At 27.8% G+C, this 23,691-nt stretch overlaps 3 protein-coding genes across 9 annotated transcripts in view; 1 reads left to right on the top strand and 2 right to left on the bottom strand.

Moving 5' to 3' along the window:
- LOC106684402 (WD repeat-containing protein 47) overlaps window positions 1-1,904 on the top strand; it is a 353,715-nt gene extending 351,811 nt beyond the window's left edge. For all 7 annotated transcript variants that reach the window (XM_014426461.3, XM_014426460.3, XM_014426463.3 and 4 more), the window contains one exon: window positions 494-1,904. In XM_014426461.3, coding sequence (XP_014281947.1) covers window positions 494-639 — 146 coding nt within the window. In that variant the 3' untranslated portion in view covers window positions 640-1,904. The remainder of the gene's footprint in view (window positions 1-493) is intronic.
- LOC106684405 (uncharacterized) lies at window positions 1,895-8,914 on the bottom strand. The gene is made up of 3 exons (XM_067051102.1): window positions 8,653-8,914; window positions 6,396-6,610; window positions 1,895-2,159 (listed from the first exon to the last, which is right to left on the bottom strand). The coding sequence occupies exons 1-3, from the start codon at window positions 8,780-8,782 to the stop codon at window positions 1,965-1,967; spliced, it is 540 nt and encodes a 179-aa protein (XP_066907203.1). The 5' UTR covers window positions 8,783-8,914; the 3' UTR covers window positions 1,895-1,964.
- Window positions 8,915-15,019: 6,105 nt separating this feature from the next.
- Cat (Catalase) overlaps window positions 15,020-23,691 on the bottom strand; it is a 10,405-nt gene continuing 1,733 nt past the window's right edge. The window contains exons 3-10 of the mRNA XM_014426485.3: window positions 20,959-21,100; window positions 19,751-19,901; window positions 18,447-18,626; window positions 18,144-18,335; window positions 16,967-17,119; window positions 16,218-16,450; window positions 15,361-15,493; window positions 15,020-15,280 (exon numbers count right to left, since the gene is read on the bottom strand). Coding sequence (XP_014281971.1) covers window positions 15,179-15,280; window positions 15,361-15,493; window positions 16,218-16,450; window positions 16,967-17,119; window positions 18,144-18,335; window positions 18,447-18,626; window positions 19,751-19,901; window positions 20,959-21,100 — 1,286 coding nt within the window. The 3' untranslated portion in view covers window positions 15,020-15,178. The remainder of the gene's footprint in view (window positions 15,281-15,360; window positions 15,494-16,217; window positions 16,451-16,966; window positions 17,120-18,143; window positions 18,336-18,446; window positions 18,627-19,750; window positions 19,902-20,958; window positions 21,101-23,691) is intronic.

Raw genomic sequence — 23,691 nt, forward strand, 5'->3', positions numbered from 1 at the left:
ATATATAATTTATTTGTCAGGACGTTTTTTCTATATCCATGTTTCCTGAAGAGTTTCTGAAGTTGAATTTATCCCCTTTTGTACCTCCACACCTTATTTTATCTCTTATTCTATTGTCTTATTTGTATTTGAGTAAATTGAAATTAATTTATGTTAAATTTATTTTAAAGGTGTTTAACTTAATTCTTGATTGTATGCATTTTGGACTTGCATTCCTTATTTCCTAATGAATAAGACAGAACTGCAGTTTCTTTTTGAAAAATCTTATTTTTTCATTCCCAAAATGACTTTTTTTCAGAAAATTTTATTTCTTGCTTTTTTGTTTGAAGTAAATAACCTAGGTAGTACTTGAATAAATTAATTAATGTATTATTAATCTTTTTACTTTAAATATTGTATATTGTCTCTAAATAGTGTTTAATTATATTTGATATATTATATTAATAATATTTATTGCATATTGTTCAATTTAATGACTTTTTCTTTTATAAAGGTGATTTGACTACTCCACTTCCGAGTGTAGTTGTTGCTTCGCACACAGATAAAGTGATATCAGGACGTTGGCACCCAACAGAGTTCTCCTTCTTGAGTACTTCAGCCGACAAAACTGCTACTCTATGGGCCCTACCACCAATATAGCCTTATCGTCGCTTTTAAGAAGAAATATAATTACCTAATCCCTAATACTTCATCCTTATATTTTAGCCTGTTAAGGAAGGAATGATATATGACATGTACAAGATTGTAATTTAATATGTAAATATTGTAATCTACTAATTACAAGAACTACCAGCCCATTGCTGGGTATTTGCTTTCCCCGTACAACATATATTTTGGTATAGTAGATCATTGTCATTATGCTATCAATGTATATTGTTTAAATAGCTCGATTGACTGACATTGAAAGCTACTGAATTGTTGCCAAAATTTGTATATTTTTAATAAATTTGTATATGTTCTTTTCTTTTTCATTTTGTAAAATATGATTTGTTTGTCTTTCCGTTCACAAAGTTATCTGTAAAATACACTAGTCAGGATGAATAGAATTTCTAATGCGATTGTTGCAACACTTGAAAATGTGAATTATTTTTTCTACTGCTACGACTGTTATCTATTAAATATAAAAGACAAAACTGAAGCTGTGTACCTTTCTATTGATAAGGTAATGTAATGTTAATATAGTATTGTATTAATAATGCAATGTAATGTTACTAAAAAATTATTTAAATATTTGAGGAGAAATGGAATCGTCAAAAGTATTTGGGAACATTTATTTGTGAATTAACCAAAGTAATCAGTATACATGCTAATTTCTTACTATTAATTTCTTAAAATAAGTAAGTTGAATTATATTTATACCATTTGTAACATCATTATAAATAAATATTTTTTGATACTTGTTATTTTGTTAAAGTGTATAATAGCGATATTTATGATTGTTTTTAATATTTGAATGATAGAAGGATTAAAGTAATTTTTGACTTGAGATTTTAGCTTAATCACGTATTACTTTTTTGAGCTAAATGTTGCTCCTTGTTATCTCAGTTGTTAAGAAAACTGTTATTTATAATAACTTTTAATATAGCCCATAAGGAAAAACTCGATTGACATTATGTTCAATTAACCATATTTTTTCTATACCCTATTTTGTCTTATTATGAATGTAAATGAAGCCTAAAAAAATAAAAGATAATAAAGTATACATTCATTATATATTTTTAATAGTAACCCGAAAAGGCTTTTGTAATAGCACTGCTGTATATTTCCCAACAATGCAAATGAGAAGTTTGAAAAAATATAGCAAACATTATTACTTAGGTTTTGTTATTACTTTTTGAATTTAGCTAAATTATTAAAACTGATTATAGATAATGTTGCTTAGTAATAAAACAAATTGTGTAATATTTGGTGTATTTGTACTTTGTTTTTTTTTTTCACACTCTTCAACATTGGGACGGACAACACTATTCACACGTACATTCCTTAATAAAAAATTGTTCACAAGACGAGTCAGAGCTTGTTGAGTCACTTTCAGTTTTCGTGTCAGACGATGACGTTCCTGATTTGTTTGTATTGGACTGAAGATCTTTCTCTTTTTTCCTGTGCCTTTTCTTATTAATACAGATGCTCTTACATTTTTTTCTACTTCTTGAGTTAGCCTAATCATAAATCAAGAATTAGTTTCAGAAAGAAAAACTTTAAATTTGTCTTTATAGTAATTGGTTACAAAGTCTCTGTAAAAATGTATGTATTATTGTTTTTCATTATTTTAAATCTATGCAACTTACAATGGATCCAGTAAATACTGAACTGAAATGTCAATTGTCAAAAGTCGATTGGCTTTTGTTACCTCAAATTTTAAGAAGGTTGGTGCTTTTAGGACCACAGTTTTATAAATTAATTTAAAAAAAATAAATAAGAAGCTTAGGAATTAACAGAAATAATAATAATCTTAATGGACAGAATGTACTTGCATTTCAACTTGAACATATCAGTGGGTTGCTAATGAAGTTTTCATTTATGAATATTGGAACTTGGTGTTACTATCAGGGGCTTTCATATTTATGTTTATATTGAAATATTTTTTTCAATGCATTCATTGGATCTCACTGAATAATTAATTCAATGAAAATTTCTTCAGCTCTTTGCTCAAAAAATTTCCATTTTTTTTTTTTTTTTTGCTTAAGTCCTCCATTGAGGACCTATACTGGCTAACCATGGTGGGGGTCAAGTTTTACATTTTGTGGGACTGCCACTTAATGAAAAAAGTCAATGCCCCTGGTCAGATTCGAACCAGCACCGCTCGCAGATCTCAGATTGATAGGCCTGTGCCTATCCACCTGACCTACGGACAGCTGAATCTCTGCTTATCTACAAACAGACAGGAAATAGTATACGCATAAATACATTAACCTCCTTGATTAGCTAAATAATAATAAGCTAAATAAAACCAAACCAATAAAAGCCAATTACTTAGGATAAAATAGGATAGTGGCAGTCTTAGGCAATAGTGATAGAAAAACAATGTAATAGAATGGACATCATGCAAAAAAATATATATATACAATATATTTGGTCCATTATCTATCAGCAATAATTTTGGTTTCATTCAATTGTTACTATGTGGTTTTACTTATTGATGCAAGATGGATTAACAAATTTCAATGTCGAATTTCAGAAGTGTATATATTCTAAACAAGAAATTCCTAAGGAACCAATATTATAGATATATTGCAATGAATAAATATTTATATTTAAGAGCCAACTATTTTGTGGCAACTCGTCAAAGGTGTTAGATAAATCTAAGAAAACTATGCATGAATGTAACAAAAGAGCTCTCCTCTTTGTGATAGATCACTTCATAAAAAATGCATGCCCAAAAATTATACTGAAGATTTACCAGATAGTGATGATGAAACTGATTTTGGGAGCCCATCCTCACTTCAGCTTGAAAATGAAAATGATTGGCTCGCATATTTTTAGAGCTATTGAAAACTCATTATATATTGAATAATGAAATCATTTTGGCTTAGTGTAAACAATAAATTTTAAGAAAACTATTTTTATTTCATTATATCAATATTTAATGTAAATAAAATGATTATTGTTTGTTTATTATTCATTATAATTAACAAAATCACATGTTTTATACATACAGACATAAAGTTAAGTGGAAGGGTGTCCTTATCTGGTTTCCAGGATGTCCATAACTAGTAGATGTGTCCATAATGCACTAAACCGAACAACCAAAGTTTAGAAAATATGAAACTTTACTCTGTGCTATAAGAGGGCACATATAATTAATTACTTCCTAAACAGTGAAGAGCAAAGATTGACCATCAGTTTTTTAAAAATTTATCATCAATTTGCTTGATGGTAATCTAAAGAAAATTTATTCTTATGTCCATAACCGGTCATTTATCCTATATAGTTTATACTCTTAACTCAAAGAGGAAAACTCTCTGAAGTAAAATTTAACAAAAAAAAAAACAAGTATCAGAAATAAAATTGTGATAGTAGGGCTATAAACTTTGCCTATTAATGTATATCAAAAGTTTTCTTAGATAAATATAACAACCTCTGACAAGTTGTTACAATATGGTTCTCGGTAAAATATAGGACCAGAAACAGATCTCAGTAGAAAGTCCTGAAAATTAGTTCATAAATGTTTTTCTAAAAAAGCACTTTAAGTGCTCATTACAAATTTCAACTTGTTAAGATTGATTTCAAAGACCTTAATTTTTCATAATTAAAAAATAAAATTAATATTTTTTTATAACTTGAAAATCATGTATTGTTCTATCTATTAGTAATACTAAATTGAGAGAAAATTACCTACAATTTTAATTTTTTTTTCTTGCCACTTCATTTGAAAATGAGTGCAGGTTGAAACTATACTATGAGTCCATTATAATAGTAACTGAAAAGAGATTGTGGTAGGAAAAAATGAGGCCACAAGTTGAAATGTGTAATAAGTTGAAACCGAATTTTCATGCAATTGCATATTTTGTTTCCTAGCTTCAAATTCCGCCATTCCATAACAGAAATTCTAATCATGGAAAACACATTTAAATAATACTAATTTAATATATAACAATATATAGCAATATATATTATATATATAGCTAGCTAAATAAAATATAGATTGAACTCCAAAACTCAAAAAATCTTATGGTTCATAGGTGTTTCAATTTTTTGGACAGATAGTATCCCCTTATTCTATAGCTATTTGCCCTTTATTCTTCTGTAACGCTTTTGTGACTAAAGGGGATTTCAATATTTTTTAAAATATTATTATATTATGTCGTCATTTATGTATATTATTTTAAATAAAAATTAAACAAAAAATCAATTGGTCTGATCAATATGGATAAACCTTTATATATTTTAATCAAACTTTTTCTACATTGACTTATTATTTGTTAGTTTTTTGTCTAATGGTATATTTGTATATAAATAAACAATTGAAAAGCTAAGTAGAAGAAAATGCATAAAATTTTTGTGGAAATTTAGCTTGAAAGAATATTTTTAAATACTCCTTTCTCCACAGCACCTTGCATATTTTTTCTAAAACTTAAAACCGAGGTTGTTTTATAGAATGAGAAATTGAGTTTCAGTCTTCATAATAAGAATATAAAATCATTTAATAAACTTAGCTTCCTCACAGTTCTTTAATCACAGAAAACATTCTAGATTTTAATTAAAGTAGTTTATTTATCTGTTTATGTTTGCATAAATCTAGAGAGTTTTTAGTGAGTTTAATTTACTTTAAACAATGTTAGATATGCTTCCCATTTATTAATATTATAAATTAAACAATAAAATTTATTATTGCAGAGCTTTGGTATTTTATACACATTTTGGGTTTTCATTGCATGATTTTGCTTGTTTTGGGTTTTTTGTTTTTTAATGCGCAAAAATCCAGTCTCAAGTAATAAGCAACCAAAAACATCATAAATTGACAATTCTCAGTAATAATATAAAACTTTATTTAGTATAAAATGATACATAATTTTAAAGTTAAAAAAAAAAATGAAATATAAATATTTTTTAGACTTCTGGAAAAAAATTGTAGTCACAAAGTTGAAATTCATAATCAGCACAAAAAAACAAAAAATAAATTGGAAAATTTTGAGGAGTTCCACATTTGACTGAACCTCTATAAACCTAGATCTATTGCTTCTGAATGATACGCTGGGCAGCAAAATGATTAAGTAAAAATATAACGAATTTGTTCATACTTAATTGATTATAGTTTGAGGTAGCTGAAAAAAAATGTGAGGTGTTTTTGAATTAGGTCTGTCAGAGAAAAGCCAAAAAAAAAAATTATTTTCTATATTTCCAGGAAATTGGGGTCACAAATTTTAAATTAGTTATTAGTACTCCAAAGAACACAAAAAAAGCAATTTTTCTGAATTTCTCCAAAACTTTGCAGGGAAAACTAACATAGATCTGACCTAAAAAAGACGAAACTTAGCCCATATTAAAGACCATTTAATTTTACATTGATATAAAGAGTTTAGTCAAAACCATAAGCCATTTTGGGGAATATTATGAAAAAAGTGTAAAATTAAATATATGAAGTGGTACTTCTGGTAAGTCAATTTTTATGAAAACGTTGCTGTAATGTCCTTGGTATTTACCTATGATAAATACGTAATTTAAGTTTCAATCATATAACATTTAATTTTTTGAATTATACTGTTCTCATAAATAACAACTCTTTTGAGCGAGACTTGGTTTTTGAATTCAAGAGACCTTAAAACATGTATTACCATTGAATATTTTAAATCTAAATTTTTCACAATTGCAATACTTCTCCTTATTATATATTTTACATAAAGGTAAGTGAAAGTGAAAATAGTACAATTAATAAATAATATGTTTACATATACCCTTTTAGAAGGTGTTTGTATGGCCTTATCTTGTTTTAAGCCATTTTCTTCGGTTATTTGATTTTCTTCAAACTGCTTAGTCAACAATACTTCAACAAAATCCTTAGAAAAAGTCATTGAATCATTCATAAAAGGAGTTCCAACATTCTCTTGCTTTTCATTTAGATGGAAGTAATAATCAATGTTTGTTCTCATAAAAACATACCCATTTTGGCCTGATGAAACAAATATTAATGATTGTAGCTTTGGTTTAGAACAAAATTTTTTATAGTCTTGGGATCAGATATATCCAACAATATTCAGAAATTACCTTCCCATAAAGCTCCTAGATATCACCTAATTACATCCCATATTCTAAAATATCTTCCTCCAAAAGCTGTTCTATTCCTCACCTAAATCTCTAATGCTGTATTCCAATCCACATATGTTCCTGACCTATGAAAATTATCCATAATCAAAATAATTCTCAAACCTCAAAAACTGCCAGAACACCCACCCTCCTACTGTTTTATTTCTCTTTTATCTATCATGGGCAAAATCCTTGAGAAACTCATCTTGAAACACCTGTACCCCATTTCAACCACACAATACCAGATCACCAGTTTGAATTTTGAACATCCCACACTCCATTACCCAACAATGTCATCATGAGGTTGATTTTATCTTGTCTCCATTGGAGTACGGAATATACTGCTCGGAAGTTTTTCTTGATGTAGAACAAGCTTTTGATTGTGTCTGGCACCCAGGACTGCTATACAAGATCTGTAAATTCCTAACCTCTACATACTTCCTCATTATCCTTTCTTATCTCTCTGACAGATCATTTAAAGTAAATCACAACAGCAACTATTCATCCCTCTTTCCTCAGTCAACTGGTATACTTCATGGTAGTATCCTTGGTCCTACTCTTTATACAGTTTTTACAGCTGTTATGATACCATACCATATATACCGATGACACATATCTATTATCAATGAGTAATGACTCTTTTATTGTATTCCAAACCCTCCCATCACACATCACTGTCCTTGAAGAATGGTGTAAAAACTGGAGGATTAAAATAAATTCCATCAAATCACATTTATCTTTCCTCGTAAATCCATGACTTCCTGTCCCATAGTATCCTTAATACCCCACTCATTCCTGTCGAACAGATCCATTACCTAGAACTACAGCTGGAAAACGACTTACTTGGATTCCTCATACAAGGCTGAAAAGACAGAAAACTGATCGTTGATTCCAACTATTACAACATTTACTAGGCAGACGGTTCAAACTTCCAACTAATTACAAAAGACTCATTTATATGACTCCAATAATGCCTGTTTGTACTTACGGAGTTGAGCTTTGGGGCTCCTCTAAACCATTGAATTCCTCTCGTATCCAATCCTTACAATCCAAAATCCTTAATGCTGCTTACTTTGTCATAAATCAAGTCATCCATCAGGATCTCAATGTTCCATACGTTGCTGATTTGGTCAGAAACATATAACAATCCTTCCATAACAAACTTCCTAACCACCCAAACCCAATTGTTTCTAACCTGGCTTCTCCTTCTAATCCTCTTAAGTGTCTGAAAAGAAAATGGCCTCTAGATCTTCTCTATAAATTTTATTGGAGTTCAATTAATGGGTAGATTCTCCACATGTTTTTATCATGCTATTGTATACTATGACCATGTTTACTTGTTGTATTTATTTTTAATACAGCTGTAAATATCAATAAATAAATTAAATAAAGTCTTGGCGTTCAGTTTTCATATAATGTTTGTTTGGTGATGCTTGATTTAAAAAAAAAAAATTATATTTGAAATTCTTTAGGAAACGAACTTCGAATATAAAAAAATAATCTAATAAACCTTTTTCTCTAGGAGGGTCTACTTTTCTTATTTAATATTTTGTCAACACATTACGTAGAATTGTTTCCTACGTATCTTATGTATATAAGTAATGTAATGTGAAGATGAAATATTAAACTGGATACTTTGACGTACCCTGTAAAAGAAAACATAATAACTAACATGACATCTCAGGAAGAATCTTAAGAACTACATAAAGAAATGTAATAAAACTGATGATTTTGTTCATTGAAGTTGGAATTTGGAGAATTGAAGATTATAAGTTATATCCAAGTTTTATATGACTTAATATGCAAAAGATTATTAATTAATTAATTTAATTAAATCTACTAACCATTTTACACATTCTATGTTGGCCTGAAATTATTTCAGATTAATTTAGTATTACAATTATTTACCTGGAGATTGAGATACTTTACTGATATGGTAGTTTGTGGTCGATTCCACTGTTTCAACACACAAAGGAAAATTAGTTGTTAGATAGAATGCATCTGTGGAACCCTCTGGTAATCTTACGGCCTCAAACATTTGCTGACGTACACACTAATTGTGTGAAGAGCGGTCAGAGTCCATGAAGGAGTAGATTAGTGTTCGTGGCTTGAAAGATACATGTAGATGTGATGGGTGTATCCCATGAAACTGATCACATGTTTTGTGATTTAATTAAATTATATAAGTCTATTTATTATATTGATTAAACAAAACATATGTTTTCATTTATGTGCTCCAAAAGAAAAAAAGGAATCGAATTATCCCTTTCTAACTTTTCATTATTTTATAGTAATATGTAGTGAAAGATCTTCCTTCAGTCAAAGTTTTGGATTTTGTTTTTTATCATAAATCATATATAAGTGAATTATACAATTGGCATGTATTACATTACTAAAAATGAAATAAAATAAAAATGGTTTACAGGATTGTATTCAGGATTTCATTTTAGTAATTTAATACAATAATTATTATTCTTTCAATATTTATTAAAATTGATTGTAAATATAGACTCAGTACACCTTAAATTTATCTATAAATAAAAATGTAGCTTGTCATTTTATTTGTTTTTCATTGAAATGAGTGTCCATTAAGTAAATAAGGAAATAAAAGAAAATAATAGTGAAGAGATGAAAAGTAACAGGAATAATTAAAAAAATATGAGAATAAATAAACAAAATGATTTTCCTCTTGGTTCTCTTGGGAATGTAGTCTGGATCATGGTTATTCAGACTCTTATTAAAAAATATTAATAAAATATAGTGGAATGGTCACAGAATCTAAATTGAGGTTATGACGAATTACAATAGTCAACAACTCCTACTAATAATTTCATTTTATACAAGCTACCAGCTAACTAGTTAATCATTTAAAAGTTTTAGATTATTAGAAGATTAGTGACAATCAGTCTCTACTTGATTAAGGTTTAATTTTTCACATATTTGAAAATCGTGAATTTGAACAGTAATTTATTTGAATTTCTTGTATTTAATATCAACAAATTTTTTTTTAATCATTAGATTAATTTTAAAAAATAAAATCTGTTTTACTTTCAAGAATATAAGTATTTTTTCAGGGTCATATTTTAAAAATTTTTATTTCAATAAGGAGTCTTTTAAAAATCATCTTTTGATCAAAAAGAATTAGTGATAATTCTGATAGTTCTTATATTAATAAGATTCTAATAATTAATAATTATAAGACTTTAGAATATACATATATATACAATATCAGCTGGGCCCTGTTTCATAATAAAGTACAAACTAATACTATTAGTCTTGTTCTGGAAGTATTAGTCTTGTAGATTTATCTCAATTCAATTACACTGACTTGTACTTTAGTATTTTTTAATTCCTGTAATATCACTAATAGTCATCCCTATCATGAAAAAAATAAGTATTAGTATTATTACCACACTAGTTTCTACACTTATACTATGAACTAATACTATTAGCTTTCATTATGAAACAGGGCCCTGATTGAACTTGTATATATTGAGGGGTTGAATACAATAAAAGTCAGTCTTGTTTACACATTGAGAGAGTAGTCTTCCAACATCCTTTTCCTTTTTTTTAGTTTTTCTACGTCAACAGGTAACTGGTGCTGAAACCCGAGGCGAGTACATAACTTATTTTTTTTAATTTAAAAAGAAATTTTTTTTTTCTCTCTCTGTCATATTTGCTAAACATTGTAATTTAAAATAAGTATTTAAGGATGACATTGTCTGCAGAGCAAACAAATGCTATTGAATGGATGAAAATTCGAACAGCAGCCTCAGAGAACCAGCGGAATGCCATTTCAGACTTCAAAGGTTTACTGGAGAAATTGGTGAGTTGAACCATTTTCTCAAAGGAGGCGACTGATTTATATCAAGAATAGAAACTAAGGTAGCGGGAGAGCTACTAAATAAAGGAGACGCTAACTTGCTGAAGGCAGGCTTGGTATGTAGAATAAAGAGGAGTGTCTTGGATCAAATTCTCGTTGATGAAGAAACACCATGGCCCATAGTTAAGGATAGACTGAAGAAGGCATTCAGAGGAGGACGATGGGCCCCAGAGGAGGACGATGGGCCCCAGAGGAGGACATATTTATAGATAGATAATAAAATTTCATGTTTATTTACCCTTGTTTTAAAAGTATTTTGCTCAGTTTCTCAAGGAAACCCATTTACTCTTGTTTAATTATTTTATGGAATAATTCAGAATCTATACTTATCTACTACATTCCAGATACTCGTTTGAAGAATAATTAAATTGTCAAATAATATAAACTAGGAAAATAAAAAATTAAATCGTTCTCAGAAAAAAAATAATTATATTTTGTGGGACAATTTGAACTTATATTCTAAACATGCAGTACAATTTTATTAAATTATAAATTCCTTTAACTGTATATATTAATTTTGTTTACTAAATAATTTTTCCAATATCTATTATTTAAAAATATTTTTTGTTGAACTAATTTTAGTTCTAGTACAAACATACATGTCAAGCTATTCCTTTTTCATTTCGAATATATGATATTTATGATGTAAATATTGACAAAAAATTCACTGTTCATGCATGAAGTAAAGCTAGGATTAATTTTGGTTCATAACTGTTAAATATTTTATAAAATTCACAATTCTATTACATTGTTATTTTTTATTTGACCTTACTGATATAAAAAAAAAGAAGTTAGGACCACTATATTTCTTGATATGGACTTTTCCAAACTATAGAGGACAGAACGTCTCTTTAATTTTAATTTTACAAAATAAAATTTAATTTTTATATTTCTTTTTTATTTATTTAAACCAGATTTAAAAAATGATTCATTACATTTTAGGCACTATCCTCTGATATAAAATATGTCAATTTGAACTAAGATTTCTGATATCTCATCATAGTTTTCTATCTCTAGTAAAAAAGTATTTTCGAATCTGAATATATTGATATACAGTCAGTAAGATGATTAAGCTTAAAATAACATACAAATTAAGCTTCTTAAGTTTATCAAGTCCACATAAAAATTGTATATGAAAAATACTTTTAACATTCTTTTTTTTTTTCTGACCCTCAATATCACCAGACCAACATTTAAACATAGTAAACAGGTTTTACTTAACAATTTCCCACCTAATGCAACTTACAAACTCTTAGATGCTTACGTTAACCCTATAACTCCAGTCCTCAACCTACTCCACCTCTTTTTTAGTACAGGTCTCTTCCTTAAATCCCCATTCTTTCTTAAAATATACATAAATCCTTACAATTCACTATTTCTACCTTCTTGGCCTGAAGTCCCACAACAAAATTTCCAACCTTTTTTCTAATTTAAATGATCTTTTCCTTTCAAAAACTGTTCAAGAGTAGTTTACCAGATTCCCTGTTCAACTCCTAGTTGTGATTCTTCTTACATCGGTGAAACAAAAAACCAGCTTGAACACCTTATTGACCAGCACAAAACTATTATCAACTCCCATAACTCTTCAGCCTCTGAGCTGTTAGAACATGCCTTGACCCTCAACCATTCTTTCAACTTTGACCAAACATAAATTTTTGCTACTGTCCCCAACTATTAAAAATGCCTCATTTCTGAATCTATAAATATCCATTTGCAACAGAAATCAGTCTGTCATAAAGTAGATAAAGACTGCATCTCTCTTACCTACTGACATATCTTAAAAGCCTCATTAAACTACCATAATTTTTCTTGTTCTGCATTTCAGAAATTAACTTACGTATTATCCATTTATCTCATATTTTCTCCTTATACTAATTAATATAAGTTATATCAACCATGTAAGGCCCACCAGGCCAATCTGGTATAACAAATAAAATAAAAAAAATCTCCTTATACTTAGTTTATGTGAATAATGTGTTTTTTATTTATTTGTATTTTATATTTATCAATTTTCAATTCAATTTTTTATATTTTCTTTTTTTCACTATATTACCTCCATTGTAACCTTTTTTTTAAAAATTGTATTGCAATCTATTTTTTTTTTTTATTTCCTAATATTATCTTATTTTGTATCTTTTTCACTTTCAGATGTAATGTTATTTGTTAACCATACAATTCTCTCACTCCCCTAGCCTGTATATAGCTTGCATTCATCTAAAGCTATTCTTTTGCTTTCCTTCATCCTGAAAGGTGAGTATTTCGCTCATTATTTTTATGTTTCTCGTTTTATTACTTTTTTATTTATATGCATAATGGTTGTTTAGTATTTCTTGTTTATTTATACTTTTCACTATACATCTTATTTTTATTTTCTTTAATTTACTTTCTTCATTTTTATAGAAATTTTCACGTATAATTTAGCCACACCGTAGTTTAATGCTATCTTATTCTCTTACTCTGTTACATAATTTAATTGTTAGTATATTTTTTAGCTCTGATGAAAACCTGGAAAGAGGGGTGAAATGTTGGCTCATAATAAATATTTCGTTTACTATTTGAGTTATCATGACCACACCTGGACTATCTTCCTTCTATTAAAAAAAAAAAAAAAAACCTGTACCACAGCAATCCATCAAGAGCCTTGGTGTCAGTATTGTTTCGTGATCAATATTAGTCGGAGGTGATTTGGTCAGGATCAACTTCAACCTTTTATTTTCCTTGTTTACCCTTACTTGACCATTTCTGACATAGGGGGGAGGTGGGAAGGATTATCCTACAAGTTACAGCCCTATTCTAACCAGAGTGTGAAGGTATATTTTCCATTCCATTGAGCTGCTAGGAAATAAAAGTTAACGAGCACAGACTGGAAATGAATCAGTACTGTAGATTCATGGTTTCCAAGGTGATGCCACAACAGCCTCAGATCAAGCTCAACTGCCAGATTTTCTTCCAATGAATGGTGCTTACTTGAACAATAAGGATGTATTCCAGGAGGTTTATGCTGATACACAACTGATAATAAACTGTTTATTACTTACTTAGTATTAACTCATAAAATGTCTAAATTGGTTGTATAGAGAAAGGATTTGAGATCCTTTGATATAATAATAGTCTTAACATTCAAACATACTAATAGTGGGGATCAAAGTAATCACTCGACAGTTAAAATGTGGGCATATCTATTAATAATTTATGTTTAAGATAACATAAGTTCTTATGATAGATATGGCTTTAAAAATTTCCCTTAAAAAAGAAAAAACAAACTTTTTACTGTTTTAACCAGCAGCACGGTGTAGGTCTATGAGACCCCTATTTATATCTATTTTTGTTAGATTGGCAACAATATATCTGTGAGGTTATAATGCTCATTTAGTAAATTCTTAAATAAGATTTTCTTAGAATATTTTATAAGGAAGATGGGCACGACTTATTTTTTCTATAATTTGTAAACCATATGTTGGAACACAGAGGGAACGTCAACCCACCTCTCATAGTGGGGTATTTTCCTCTGACTACTATCTTTTGAAAGTTACAAGTTCAGAGGATAAAAATGGCCTTTTTCTTGATTATTTCATTGAAAATTGTGAATTACAAATTTATTTTATATACCATTTCTTTCAATCAAATAATTAATATTTTTAAAAAATATTTAATTTCTTTCTAAATGGTAGATGAAAGTCAAACAAAATTACATACAAATTAAGCTGGTTTCACAAATAAAGAATTGAGATCGCTAAATGAATTAGATACAGAAAATGACAGCAAAATTCTCCTTATCGTGGATAAAATTAACAAAATAAAAATGTATAAGTGTTCAAAATGTAACTCCAGCCAATCTAAACATAGGTCATATTGAACGATAAATTTTCAAAATTATACTTGATCAATCTTATAAGTCATTAAAATATTGTTCAATATCTTAATTTATGTAAATTTCTTATTTTAATTTTAAGTCACTCTTTTTTATTTTTTTTTTATAGTTTTTTAATTTAATTTTTTACTTTATTAACTATTTTTGTATTTTATCAACAAACTTCCTTTCCAAGGTAAATAAACACAGTAATAAGTGGATAATATATAATAAGATAATTTTATTCCCGTAAAAAGTAGAAAAATATTACTGGGTTCAAAAGATCTGTCTCCCTGAAACAGTGATTGGAACCTGTGACATTGTGGGTTAAAGAAAATTGCACTGCACCTATCAATTGATTAATTATACTTTTTTTAATGTGATCAAGGTCTGAGTCTACATAGGGCATAAGTGTTTAGGAACACAGATATTATATATATTATACATGCCACAGGAACATATTTTATATATAAAAACAACTTATAAAAAGTTTTTTCAAAAGATCATCAATGAGGAATAAAAAAAGATTAATGTTAGTAATATAAACTATAACAACAAAAATTTATTTACATATAACATATAAGGCATTGTAATAGTAGATTAGATGACAGCTATACCTCTAAAAATTTTAATTTTTATTTTGATTTTTTTTTAAGATAAAAAATGTTTAAAAAAATATGTTTTTGCACAAAATCATTAGCTTATAAATGTGGTTTAGCAGGCTTGGTTTGTTGTGATAAGGCCTCTTTTAATTGTTTACCAAAATCTTCATCCACTTTGGTGAAGTTTTTGACAGCTCTTTCCTAAAAAATAAAATATACGTATAATTTAAAAAACAAAAAAAAATTAAAGGTTTTTTTTTGTAGTCAATTGAAAATAATACCTGGATGAAATCAGCAGCATCCTTTAGGCTTCCGGAAATGTTCTCGACTAGCCTCCTCCTTTCTTCTACTTTAAGCGTCTTCCTATAGAAGAGAGTTGCTTGGCTGAAGTTGTCCTCATCACCAGATTCATGCCTGAAAAAGTTTTTATAATGATTGGTCATAATTCTGTCCATAATTATTCTACAGTTTATTAAGAAGATTATGATTAATAAAAATCAACTTTTGTTCAGTTTGATATACTGAGTTAGAGGCAATATTTTATTCAAAATACAAGAATTTAATTAAATAAAATTTGAGACACAATGATATTTTTTTTCATATAGTAATTACATTTAGAGGGTGTACTTTTAAATATAATAAATTTTTAGAATGACTTAAAAGCAAAGCATGGACTGTTAAATAGGAACATTGAGATCTGTTCAAACAAAGAATGATGTGATAATCAGAGTAATAGAGATGATTCTTAACAAAAAAGGTTTTTAATAATTTTTGCTTTCTTATAAAATAATATGAATCATAATGGATGTAAGAGCAAAAAATGTGAAAAAATTTAGCATTAGAAGTATTTTGATGAATGAGATCCTACATTGAAGAAATGTATTAATTGTAGCTATTAGGTTGAATTGTAATTGTATCTAAATGAAATAGATTTAAAGATATTTGAAAGACTGTCAAGACACGAACAAAGTAAATAAGTAATATCACAAAAATTTGGATTCCGGTCACATCATAGTATTAAGTAAAGCCTAAGTCACGGAATTCATAATACATTAGAATTAACTTTGTGTAAAAGGACATTCAATCTTATATTTATAAATTATTTTTATTAAACTCACACAAAAAAAAAAATAAATACCTTTCAACATCACCAACAACAGTATACTGTGGTGGAGCGGATGTGAGGTCTGGTAGAGGGCCGTTGAAGCTATTAGGGAAGTAATTGGGAATGCCATTTTGATTTTCAAAGGTAGCAGGACCATCACGCTGGCTGTTGGCAATCCTGGCCCTGTAAGGGCAGTTGACAGGCAGTTGGTTGTAGTTAGCTCCCAGACGATGACGGTGGGTGTCAGTATAAGAGAACAGGCGACCCTGAAAGGTACAGTTTTAGTTAAAGTGCTAATTTATTTTACAATTAAACACAATTAGCATAATTTAAAAATAAAATTTGATAGTTATATTATCTTGGAAACTAATTATTTTCAAATTTAAGGAATACAATTCAAGCCAGAGACAATAAAAAGCTAATTGGTCAAGAAAGACAGTAAATAATTAATTAATAATGTTATAACATTCTATAATACTTTAACTGTACCAATCTGAAAAAAATCTACAGCAATAACACAATTTCTAAATTACTAATAGGTGCTAAAATTTAAATGGAAAGGGTTGTATTTGAATTTGAAGAGTTAGCATTTCAGTAGAGTAGTAGTAGTAGTAGTAGTAGTAGTAGTAGTAGTAGTAGTAGTAGTAGTAGCAGCAGCAGCGGTAGAAGTAGCATTTGATTTGAAATAGATCAGGGTATATCTCAAAAATAAAACTCAAAGATATAAATTAGAATAATAATCACATAAAATCAGATTTATTAAAAATATTAAATAAATGTACCTGCAGCATTTTGTCAGGGCTAGGTTCAACACCAGGGATCAGATGAGCAGGACTGAAGGCAATCTGTTCTACTTCAGCGAAGTAATTCTTAGGGTTGCGGTCTAGGGTCATTTTTCCAACAGGGATGAGAGGGAACTCAGCGTGTGGCCACACCTATTATATAAACAACATAAAAGCCATTAATATTCATTATATATTTACAAAATGATGTAACAGATTAAAATGATATATTTAGCATTAATAATTTTATATTAACTAAACTAAATGACAGTAGTTTTACAGAAAATATAAATTGAAAAAAAATTCTTGTGTTCCTTTATCTTAATTTCATTTATTTTTCTGTTTTGTTCTTTAAACTAATCATCATATCTTCATATTAATCATTTTAGTTCAATAAATAAGAAAAAAAACTAGCTTCTTATAACAAAAATTGTAAGATTATAGATATATGTATTTTGTAATGTAACTGTTATAATAAGAAGTTAGAGTGTTTAGAGAGTTAAAGTGATTAATATAAAAGTATGATAGATTAGTTTAAAGGACTTGGGCATAAAGCCTTTAAATAAAAGTTTTAAGGTTGCATAAATAAAATTATGGTCTCATTAATAATGACCACCTAAAGATCACAGTGTTGGAGAAAAATGAATAGTTGAGCTAAAGAATCATATGAAGTTTTTTTTAAATCAGTTAACTAATCTCAAAAAAAGGATTAAATATGAATAACATATTAACGAACTAAGCAAATATTAAGAGTATGGATTTTAGTTTAAAAATTATACAATTAAAAATATATATATATATATTTAAATCAGAAATATGTCTTTGATGGTTTCATCAAAAATAAATATATCTGCTTTAAGAAAATTATTATGAACGGGTTTAATGAAGATAAGAAGATGTTATCCATTGTTATTTGAAAAGTGAAAATTAATGTTTTGAAATAAATTGAATAATTTATGGCAGCAAAATTTTTATTTTTCAAAAAACCTTCACTTATGAGAAGTAGTTATAACTTTTGATAGAATTCTTCTCATTTGTTTTCTAATCAAAAGTTTGACAATTAATATATTGTTTATTGATACAAGTTACAGAAATTTAAAAGAGAAACCAAATACATACTGGATAATTTTAAGAGCAATCAAGTTAATAACAGATGAGTAATATTTAAATATTATACCTTTGTAATATCAAAAGGATTAATCTTTGAGGTTTCGGCCTCCTTGGGAGTCATGACCTGCAGGTACCAGGTCCATGATGGGTACTGTTTTTTCGCAATAGCGTTGTACAGATCTCTGATACTATAATCAGGATCGGAGCCTGAAAGTTCAGCTGCTCGGCCTGCAGGCAGGTTCTTGATTCCTTGATTTGTCTAATAAAAACCATAAATAATTACATTATTTAACTTAAAATTCTTGAAGTCTAAAATTATGGTATAGACTTAAGTAATGGATTAGAAAACAAAAACGAGGTGGTAACTCACCTTATAATGAAACTTGCAGTAGTGAACTTCACCCTTGCCATTTACGAGTTTGAAAGTATGTGATCCATAACCATTCATATGCCTATAGCCATCAGGAGTTCCTCTATCTGAGAACAGGAATAGTACCTGATGAGTGGTCTCAGGTCTCAAGGAGATGAAGTCCCAAAACATATCAGCATCCTAAAAACCATAAAAATAAAATTTTATAAATTAAAGAAAAAAAATTTATCTATCAAAGCTTCATTGCATATATCGCACCAGAAAATAGCCAAAAAGTTTAACTTTTCAGAAAAGTGATTTAAAAGTTTGACAGACATTGCCCATAATGGCAATTTTATAATTTCCTACAGCAATAACTTCACACTATTTTTATTTCTGACTTATACATTATATACAAGTCAAATCTATTACCCCATTGTGGACTTACTAATTTTTGGCAGAGCTATATCTCATTAACCACTTAACAGTAGTAATTGAATAATGATTCTATTACTTATTGATTGCAAGCTAAGGTTTTATTTTACCTTTGAAACATTTATTTTCAAAGAGAAGTGGAGACTTAAGTTAAAAAATTAGTTTAATCAGGCAACATTGAAAAAGTGGCTAAAATTGGAAATCTGTGTGATGACCTTACTTATCTGACTTTTAAAACAGACATTTATAGCAAGTATTGGTTGATCTACAACACATCAAAATCTCTTAAAGGCGATCCTAATACCAAAAATAATAGAAGAGAAACTTTCCTGGAACACCTGCCCCTTAAGACTCAATCTTATCTTACATTTAAAACATTTATTAAATACAAGTGGAGGAGACTTAAGTTAAAAAATCAGTTAAATCTAACAACATTCAAAAAGTGGCTAAAATTGGAAAACCATGAGAATAATAATTAGTAATTATGTTACTTAATAATTCAATAGTAATTAGGGGAATTATTCAAGGCTCTAGTCATTCAATAATGAATTTAAAAGAGAAGTTGGACAGATGGTAGTCAACCCGTGTGAAGAGATGAACAATTATTTTAGAATAATAAAAAGCCAGAATTAGAAAGATAATACATTAATCAGACTAACCCAATAAATAGGCACTGAAATTTTAATCCAAAATTTTAATTTAAGTTTTTTAAATTTTAAGAAGTTCTATTCAAACCTAAGTGATTTCATTAAGTTATTATTGTTATAATTATTAATTATTAAATATTTTAAAAATAATTTATTTCTATTGAAATTTGTACAAATTAATAAATTCCAACCATACATTTCTAAATATAATTGGAAAAACACTAATGAATTTAGAAATCATACCTTAAGATGGGTTACAGGATTTCTCTTCTGGGTGTGGATGAAACTGGGAAATAGAATTGGATCCCTGATGAAGAAGATGGGGGTATTGTTACCAACCACATCCCAGTTACCATCTTCAGCATAGAACTTGACAGCAAAACCTCGAGGGTCCCTGGTAACAAGCGATAAAACATGAAATAAGTAAATTTATTTAAAAGATAAAACAAAATCAATGTTTTATAGCTACAGTTACACTAGTTAATATACAACCAGTTAAAATAGTTTTCTTCAATAGCAGATTTATAGTCCAGGTTCATGCAGAGACAATGTGACATGAAAAATACATAGAAAACAACAAGCAAAGATAGATATACTTATTTTTTTACAAAGTACAAACAAAAATGAACCAGGAACGTTTTCTGAAATTCAGTACATAGACAGAAGGTATTTCTGAAAAACCACTCCCATACCACAGAATACATTATACAAGTAACAGAACTTTTTATAAGTATTAATTTGGGGAAGTTAACACGATATTGAAACAACTATGATCAACTAAACTTAAGAAAGGAACAGGTATAATTAAAAATAACTTTAATTAATTCAATAATTAAATAATAAAGGTTTCCTGAATTATCCTCTAAAGTAAAGTCAGAAACTCATTCTATCCTGGCATAGACCACTACTTCCAAAGGAAATTTAAATCAATTTAGGATATGAACTATGCCTGTAGACCATAAAAAGTTACCAATCTAACAACTTATTAGGTCAGTCAACCTTGAAACAATTTTTAGAAGTTAATATAAAGAAAAAAAGTATAGATCATTTTTCTGCGAAGAAATTGGCAGGGCTGTGATGCAGAAATGCATTTGCTTCTTATTACTTTCCTATTCAAATACACCACGTCTTTCTCATTTGAGCTTATGATGGGAGCTGAACTATTGAGAATAAGATCATATTATAAATATTTCAGATCATATCACTCGCCATGATCCTCCCTAATGTTTGATTATAGCTATTTATAACTTATAACATATTAAATATCATCAATAGAGAATCAAACCTGATTCTGCACAGTGTTCAAGTTGTTGAAAACCAGAATAACTGCTTAATACTAATACAATAACCCAATAACTAGGCTTTTACTACCAATGTAACTAAGATACAAAAGTAGTTTAAAAAATAAATCATAGAAACCCTGCATGAAGTTGAAAAATTGCATAGCTTACCTTGCTGTATCAGCAGATCCACTTTCACCACCTACAGTAGAGAAACGAACTCCAACAGGTGTTCTTTTACCTACTTGACTAAAGACAGAAAGTTTGGTGTACTTGGTCACATCGTGGGTAACTTCAAAATATCCAAAAGCACCTGAATGAAAAAATATAATTGGTATTATAAGTAAGTATAGCTTGTAGAAAATAGTTCCTTAAACTAAGAAGTAAAATTTTTTGAATAATTTTGATTTTCAATTCGAAAATGGTATAGGAATTAATTTATTATTGACTCAATTTGATATTAGGTTACTGTCATTATTATTAGATATGATAATTGATTATAATATGAACATAATATATTAGCTTTTATTTTTAATATAATATTTAATGTTAATAATCTGATTTTAGATACCCTCTTTTAATAATTGTTAATAAAGTAAAATAATTTATAACAGCAGTCGCTAAAGTGGTGGTCAGCGAGAAAATTTTGCTGGTCCCTAGAAAAATGTGGAATGTACTTACTCATCACGTTAAGTTATGTTTTAAGATGTATTGAAACATAATTCAAATCCTAACAATACGTGAAAAATTATAAAAACGCTACTTCATACAATAATGCTATGATAAATAAGTCCTACTGCTGTAGCTGCATTGTTTTAGCTACATGTTTTGTCTCACCTCGTTTCGCACTCTTCTAATGTTTCACTCTCCTGTAAGTTGCATAAGTAAAGGTGGGCTTACGGACATATTGAGTTCAATATATTAGTTGGGATATTAGGGAAATGTTTGTATATTGGTGTTTTTTAAAAAAAGGTATGATCTTAAATCTTAACCATGTGCATATTGCAATTTTTTTTTTTCATTTTTATACTTTGATACTTATTTTTAGTGTGTTTATGTACTTCATTTTACATTTTATTTATGTACTTGTATTTTATTTTTCTTATAATTAGTGTTATTCACTTATTTTTATTTATCCATTGTTCCTATTAATTTTCTCATTTACTGTTTCATTGTAAACATTCACTTCATATTGTTTACAAAATTGGATCCATATCTTATTTTAAGTAAGCAGGAACATCGACCACACTAGGAATGTATAATGCTAAAAGTTTGATATACTTAAACAATTTTTTAATTGTTTTGTTTATTTTATTTATTTATTTTATTATGGTTCATTAATAAAGCTTTCATAATTTTGTTAGAGTTAATAGTTTTTATAAATATATTAATATTAATTAATTTTTTTTATAAATATATTTAACACTTAAAAAATCCTATTACTGGCCCATGGGATTTAAATGATGAATTTACTGATCCGTGAGGTGAAAACATTTCGCGACCACTGATTTATAATACTAATATAAATTTGAGCAATGTAAAAACTCATTATGGTAAATAATATACTTAAAATAAATGAAATAATTACAACTATTTAACAGAAAAATTATTTTCATTGCAATTCAAATAGAATACATTTTATATTGAAGAAATAGAAATCCTAGGAAATAAAAAATATATACCCATAATCAATAATAATAAAACTGTAAAACCAATCAATACTCATGTAAAATTTACTTTCAGGGACATTGCAAATTTAGAAACGTATTGTTCAATCATCAAAACAAAGAATAACCAAGAAAATTATTTTATTACTGTTTAGTAATAATATATAATAACCTGATAATTTATTTGTATTACATTAAAAATTCTGTGTTGTAAAAAAATGCTAACTTAAATTACATTAAGTAAAGAACTTGAATGGATTTTAATTCTATTCATTGCATTGCTTCAGTTAAAGTCTTTCACACATATATATATATATTTTTTTTTTTTTTCCGTTTTTTAGATCTATTTTTGAGAGAAAATAATATCTGTAAGAAATTCAGTATCATATCCTCAGTTTTGAACAAATGGTTATTTATAAAATAGTCCAAGACTTAAAAAAAATCGTAATCATTCACTAATTGACATGGCAGATATAGAAAAATTTCAACTTTTAACTTCATAGGCTTTTGAGACTTAAATTAAAGATTCTTATAAATAAAAGAATCCAGTTAAAAATCTTTTGAGTATAATAAATGATAGCTCAAAATGACAAAACTCAAAATTAATGTAAGCAACTATAGTTGCTTATCATTACCTCCCAAACATATGAGTTAAGGATGTAATAATGTTATTAAAACAAATAGATTTAAGGACAAATACTCAAATTGAAATGACTCAGTTCTGCAAAGAAAAGATAATAAAAGTTAATAAACGGAAGAATGCTTTAACATTTTTAAAATTTAAATTTAAAATATCCATATAAAATGGATGTGGAACAATTGTGGATAAGTTAAATACAAAGATAAAACAGATATAGGGGTTACTAAATAATAATTATTTTCATTGTATATTTAGACAATTCTTACAAATTATTAACTAATTTTATAATATTGACTATGTTAGGGGTATTGGAGAGAACTTGTAATAAGGGAAAAGTTCCCAAAACTATAAGAAATCATAAAAGTATAAGTATAAAAGTATAAATATAATAAAATTAAATAACAATATAAGCAGAAGTCTTTTAAAACTTGGAGTATCAGTATGGTACTTCTTTAAATGCATAATGATTACTTAATTTACATTTCAATATTTTTAAAATTCTAAATTGATGTATTATAAGATATATAAGAAAAAAGGACAACACCAAAATATAAAATAAAAATTATAAGAAAATTTAAAAGTATAAATATTACATTA

Source organism: Halyomorpha halys, unplaced genomic scaffold (genome assembly GCF_000696795.3).
Source record: "Halyomorpha halys isolate HHAL.00 unplaced genomic scaffold, Hhal_1.1 Scaffold577.1, whole genome shotgun sequence".
NCBI classification, from domain to species: Eukaryota; Metazoa; Arthropoda; class Insecta; order Hemiptera; family Pentatomidae; genus Halyomorpha; species Halyomorpha halys.